We start from the raw sequence: 5,875 nt of genomic DNA on the forward strand, positions 1-5,875 counted from the left end.
TAATAATAACCGCATGGTACTTTTTATTCTATTCTCTTAATTTGTAAGACATTTGATGCTTATATATATCATCCAAGATATGAGAGAAGCAGCACAGTAACATTAAGCAAAGAAGTTTATAACTTTAAGGGCATTTGTGTCTGCCACCATGTGTAGTCATATTGGCATAGCAGGGACACACATCATAGTTTCCAGAAGTGCCTGGAGGAACACAATCACAACGAGCACAACAAGTTCCACATGCCCTCTTGCATAGGTTTGGCCTCGAAGACAATTGGCACCTCGCATCACAAGCATCATCACAATCTGTGACCAAAGAGTAATGAAAATGTTTAATCAATTAATTATGTACTACTTGTTTATTTCAATTATTTATAGTAATGGGTGCTGACTGCTGAGTATATATATATCTGTGTGTGTGACTGAGTGGATATTCCGTACCTATCTTTTGTGGTGGGGAAGGACTTGGGCTTGGGCTCTCGACCATGGTTGTGATCACCTAAAAAACATGTTATGCAAGAAATTCCTTGAATTAGTAAGAACGCCTGATGAACAGTGGTAAATTAAGGAACCGGAAATGAAAATTTTTACCTTTTGATAAGATTCAGCTAGGTGAAGAAGGAGAAGAGAAATGAGAATTGGAGCAATTAGTGTTTTAGAGATGGCCATGCCTTGAAGACTTGGAAGATTGTTACTAAGGCTTGCTTTTGAAAAAAAAACGAATATTCTAAAACTTAAAAGATGGGTAGTAAACTGATTAGTATGAAGGTGCATGAAAATGAGGGTTGTATTTATAGGGAAAGCATGTTAGAAACTGGGGTAATAAAGAAAGTCGGTGCGCTCTTACCAATGAAAGAAAGAGAGAGCAGGTGAAATGAGAGGAACATTTTCATGTTTTGCTGTGTACGAGAAAGAATTCTTGGAGGGCTCGCAACCAGTCATTGTCATTGTGGTTTTCAGCAATTAAAAAAATAATGCAAGTAACGGAAATCTAATAGTTAACCTTTTCTCATTTGTAGTCATATTTATTATCGAATCTAATCTAATATATTTTTTTTGAGAAGAAAATATACTCTAATATTTTAAAATCCCTATTCATAAGTTGGAAGCGGTGGATTATTGTGAATGACTTGTGTCCCATCTACAATCAAGCCCCAGAAACAATTTTTCATGCATTGTGGGAGTGTGCTGCAGCTCAGGATGTGTGGGCTGATTGCTCTCACCGTTTGTTGTAGAAAGGGCTGACTATCCAAGCCTCTGTGTTTCAATTGATTGAGGATCTATTGCATAAACTGCCGTTGGACGTGCTTGAGTTTTTTCTGGTGCTTTGCTGGCTTCTTTGGCATCGTCGTAATCGTGTTGTGCATGGGGTATCCTACAGGATCTGGGTATGTTGATTGGGCGTGCTCGCAATCTCCTTGTGGAGTACTTGGAGGCTTGGACTCACCTGGAATTACCTGTGTTTCCTGTGACTACTGGCCCATCACAACAGTGGCAGCCACCTATAGGATCGATGTACAAACTAAATTTTGATGCTGCAGTTTTCAATGATATTTTTGCCTCTAGTGTTGGTATGGTTATTCGAAATGGAGGTGGTCAGGTTATGGCTGCGATGTCGTCGAGGGGTCTTGCAGTTTCGGATAGTGAAGAGGCAGAGATTTTGGCTTGTCGTCGAGCTCTGGAGTTTGCAATTGATGCTGGGTTTGCTGACTTAGTTGTGGAGGGTGACAATTCAAATGTGATGCGGTCTATTGTTTCTGCCCAGTCGGATTGGTCTCGGTTGGGGAACATTTATGACGATGTTCGTTGTTTGGCTGATAGGTTGAGACTTGTGGCATTTCAATGTATTAGACGTTCTGCTAATGGGGTTGCCCATTCTCTTGCTCGCTTTGCTAGACATACTTCTGAGGATTGTATTTGGCTGGAGGATTCCCCTTTGCCAGCTCTAAAAGCTTTGTATGTGGATTATTTTTCTCTTGTTGTTTAAATGAAGCTGGTTTCCTTTTCAAAAAAAAAAAAAATTAAAATCCCTATTGAAATTATACCATTTGTGTATTATAAAAAAAATTGGAAATTATAAATAATAATAAAAATACTTCATAAACAAAAATTAATTTAATCTTCATGAACACAAAAAATAAATAGGAAAAACACAATTTGTAATCTTGAACAATTGAACTCTTTAATCAAAATTCGTTATCTTAATACAAAATTTATGTACAGATTATTTAAAAAAACAATCAACTACATCAATTCAACCAAAAATATCTTTAAACATGTAATTCAACTAATGTACATATTTCAAACAATGTACAACCAAAACCCAGATTTTCAATAACCCATGTCTAGATATGACAACCTTGTAGTGGGCTTTTTTTGGTTAAAGTGGACTGGGTTGCCTCCTTGCGGTACTGGGCCCAAGTATTCTGAGTATGGGAGTTGAGACCGGTCCAACTGCAACTCAATTTGGTCCGGCTTGTGCGCAAACTATGCCTCGTCTACCAAGAGCACACTTACGGCGGACATAACTGTTTCAGAGGGTTGCGGCAGGCAGATTATATGAGTTGATTGAGAGAGGAAATAAATCAGATTAAAACTGATCCGCAGGACCAAAACCAGAGAGGGGAGAACTCCTTTTCTCAAAGTAAATAATCTCTTAGGGAGATCCTATCGTGGAAATTAATCACTTTTAGGGGAGCGGACCTGAATGGTTGGTACACAAGAACGCCCTTTGTTTCTAGCAGAGAGTAAGATTTTGAGAGGGAGAGAGGGAATCAACCTATTGGTGCATGCCTGCCGTTCTAACTCTCTATCTTTTTCTTTCCTTATCTTCTAATATTCCCCTTTCTTATCTTTTTTCTTTCTACTTGTTTTTCTTAATACTTGTTTTCTATTTCTTAGTTTTCAAATTTCTAATACCGTAGTACTTGCCATCCCCTTTTTCCCTATACATAGTAAGGGCCTCTTTATAGTGTCTGCCGTGACCGGATTTTATTATTTTAGCTCTTAACCACCTTTGTCTGGTATGGGTGTACCTGTCGATTACCACTGGTTCGTTTGTGTGCCACTCCCCATCGCCAGACAAAAGAAAACTATTTTGTTTTTTTGTCTGCTGTGGCACTCTTTTTTGCTATGGTGTGGTTGCCTTCTTTCTCCCTATCTTTCATGGTATGCACCTAGTGGTTTCAGCTCAGTTTTGCTCCTTTGGGTGGTATGTCATCCTAGCAGAATACTTCCCCTAAAAGAGCCTTAGTAGGAACCTCAAAATAGGTTTTCGCCTCTCCCCACCACCAAACCATGCCCTCTTACCTCTGACCTATGACCTTACCGTGTCCTGTATTGGTTGGGTACAGGCTGGTGAGGTCGAGGTCTGGGCCTTGTGCATGCCTCTCTTCCATGTATGTTCAAAATCTACCTGCTACTCATGCGTTTGTCGTGGTTGGCCTGCATAGTCTGCCGTCTGTTTTTGACTATTTTCTGGTTTCCCTTTCCTTTATGGCTTGCCCTATTCGGGGCTCGGCCTTACTTGACGATGGGCTTTGCTTTTCTTTAGCCTACCCTTTTTCCTGCTAACATCTCCTGCCATACCACTCTATCATTCCTATTGCGAAATTATTTTGCCTTAATCTAGCTAGGCCTCTTTGGGCTTGTCGTTTATTCTTCTCCTAATGGCCCAGCACGGTCACTGGTTCTTTTGTTATATCACTGGCAGACTCTTGTGTCCCATTTGTTTTCCCTTGGGCGTCCCGGGCCCGTTTACTTTACTTGGGCCTCCTTGGTCCTTTTCTTAACTTTGCATTTTCATGGGCTTTTACTAAATTCTTTGGGCTTCCCTGGCTCAATTACATTATCCCTCATCCTTGGGGTTCATGGGCTTGCCATCAACCTCTTACTTTCTTTACTTTTATTACTTTGGGTCTGCCGTGACCCATTTTCACTTTTCCACATCATATATTGCCCATGGTCTGCTTTTTTTCTCTTTCCGGGCTCCTTTAAGCCCATTTACTTCCTCAAGGCCCATTTGTTCATCTCATGGGCCTGTGATCCATTATTCCTGCCACTTGGGCTTCCAAAATGGCCATCAACAAACCCAAATTCCCTAAACATTATCTTGATTTTCATTTTGAGAATATTTGGAAAAATCACAACATCAACGTGCACCTAAATTTCAACGGCTTTGTGCAATATTTGGAACAAGTGAAAGGGAAATGAAAACCCAAATCTGGGCATTTGTTCTTCTTTTCCTAACCAGCTTGAGACTTGGCCAAGAGAGAGACTTGCTTATCAATTCCCCAAAATCAAATTGCACAAATCAACATAAATCTAATCTTTTCTAACCTTCAATCTTCAACCCAAACCACAAAAATCCCTCACTTCATTTTTTTTTTCCTTTTCTCCTATTTTTTTGGTTTCTCTCATATGTGCAAATCTCGCGACGGAGTAAGCACCACACCACCACAATTAGATCCAAACCCACAAATGCTTTGATAGCATGAAGACCAGGTCTAGGTTGCAACTGGACTAGGTTTGCCATATGGGTAGCTAGGTTAGTTTTAATTGCGACAGATCTAATTTGTATGAAAAAATTTTGGGTTTGTTGGTGAGAACTCATTGAACAGAGAAGACATGAGTTTTGATTTTGATGCATATAGGATAATCTATTTTTAATGTTAATTCAATTTTTTTAAAAAAAAATTATTTTATTGGCCATGTAAGATTCAAGTGTGCCTACTATGCACTCTGTTTGCCATGTATACATATTTCCTTAACGAGTTAACAGTAGGGAGCCAATTAACTGTAAGTTAAAAATAACAAGAACCAAATTAATTACTACCAAAATGTAGGAACTAAATTAACTATGACCCCAAAATATAGAGACTGTGTTTTTGCTAAAATAGTATATACATGTAATATTTTTTACATGTTTAGTGCATGCCAAGTGTGGACGCTTAACTGTCTAAAGACTATGGTTGATCTTAAGTATCCATCTCAACTATTGCTCTCAATGACTAAATCTCAAGTACTGGTCTCAATAACTTGTTCTATCTTTCTACATCTTGGAGCTACTATCTTAACCTGCATCCCTTAAACCAACTTAAGGGGACAACTAGTTGGCACTTGGTAGGTCTACAAATAGGCCAACCTCAGACTAGCTGGTAGGTCTACTGCCAGGTTTCCTGCCAAAAATCTCATCTTAAGCTTAATAAATATCCCCACTCAGCATAAAGAAGGGGGAAGGAATAAGCTTTTTATACAATAGTTCTTTCATTTCTCATCTTCTCCACTAGTTTTCTTACTTAACCATTTCACCCTCCTTGGCTAACCCCCATTGGTCTTGGTTGATCTGAGGTTTTGTTCTTTAGCAGGTCATGACCGACGCCATTAAGAGTTTCAACACATGTAGTTCTCAAAGTAAAAATTTTTAATGCGGTTCCATATGTCTCTCAATTCCACCCACCTACAGTATCTTTGTGAATGATACAAAGATATGCAAATCCCTTGCAATAGCGCTAGTGTCATTGATGGGTTATGAAATCTTTAAAATGCATTATTGTCAAAATGAAGTTACGCAATTACAAGAATAGGGGTTATAGCTAGGATTTAGCCAACCAAAAAAAAACAATAATTAACCAGAGGAGTGATCGAAAAGTATTTGGAATTATATAGAAAAGCATTTGGAATTATACGGATCAGTAGGCAATTTTTAAAGGATGCTTGGTAGAACTAGAAAGTTTTTTCTGGTGACCTAAGCCACAGATTGCTTTTAGCTTTTTTATTTTTATTTTTATTTTTTTTTTAATTTTATTTTTCACCGTCCAGAAACGTTACGTGAAAGTGGAGGACGTAAGGCGTGTCTCATTCAATTGATTGAGGT

The 5,875-nt window shown here is 38.7% G+C and overlaps 2 protein-coding genes across 2 annotated transcripts; one reads left to right on the top strand and one right to left on the bottom strand.

The window, feature by feature from the left end:
• On the bottom strand, positions 1–946 carry LOC115978350 (gibberellin-regulated protein 1-like). The gene is made up of 3 exons (XM_031100370.1): positions 592–946; positions 442–499; positions 1–306 (listed from the first exon to the last, which is right to left on the bottom strand). Exons 1-3 carry the CDS (start codon positions 772–774, stop codon positions 125–127), a joined length of 423 nt encoding a protein of 140 aa, XP_030956230.1. The 5' UTR covers positions 775–946; the 3' UTR covers positions 1–124.
• Positions 947–1,390: 444 nt separating this feature from the next.
• LOC115959338 lies at positions 1,391–1,987 on the top strand. The gene has a single exon (XM_031077691.1). It carries the CDS (start codon positions 1,391–1,393, stop codon positions 1,985–1,987), a length of 597 nt encoding a protein of 198 aa, XP_030933551.1.
• Positions 1,988–5,875: the final 3,888 nt, after the last annotated feature.

The sequence above is a fragment of the Quercus lobata genome, chromosome 2, assembly GCF_001633185.2.
Source record: "Quercus lobata isolate SW786 chromosome 2, ValleyOak3.0 Primary Assembly, whole genome shotgun sequence".
Taxonomy (NCBI): domain Eukaryota; kingdom Viridiplantae; phylum Streptophyta; class Magnoliopsida; order Fagales; family Fagaceae; genus Quercus; species Quercus lobata.

Excerpts from the sequence above, each read along its gene's own strand:
- LOC115978350 (XM_031100370.1), bottom strand. The coding sequence starts at position 774 with ATGCACCTTCATACTAATCAGTTTACTACCCATCTTTTAAGTTTTAGA. Across the intron at positions 500-591 it reads TAGCTGAATCTTATCAAAAG|GTGATCACAACCATGGTCGA; the intron begins GTAAAAATTTTC and ends CATGTTTTTTAG. Across the intron at positions 307-441 it reads TTCCCCACCACAAAAGATAG|ATTGTGATGATGCTTGTGAT; the intron begins GTACGGAATATC and ends CTTTGGTCACAG.
- LOC115959338 (XM_031077691.1), top strand. The coding sequence starts at position 1,391 with ATGTTGATTGGGCGTGCTCGCAATCTCCTTGTGGAGTACTTGGAGGCT.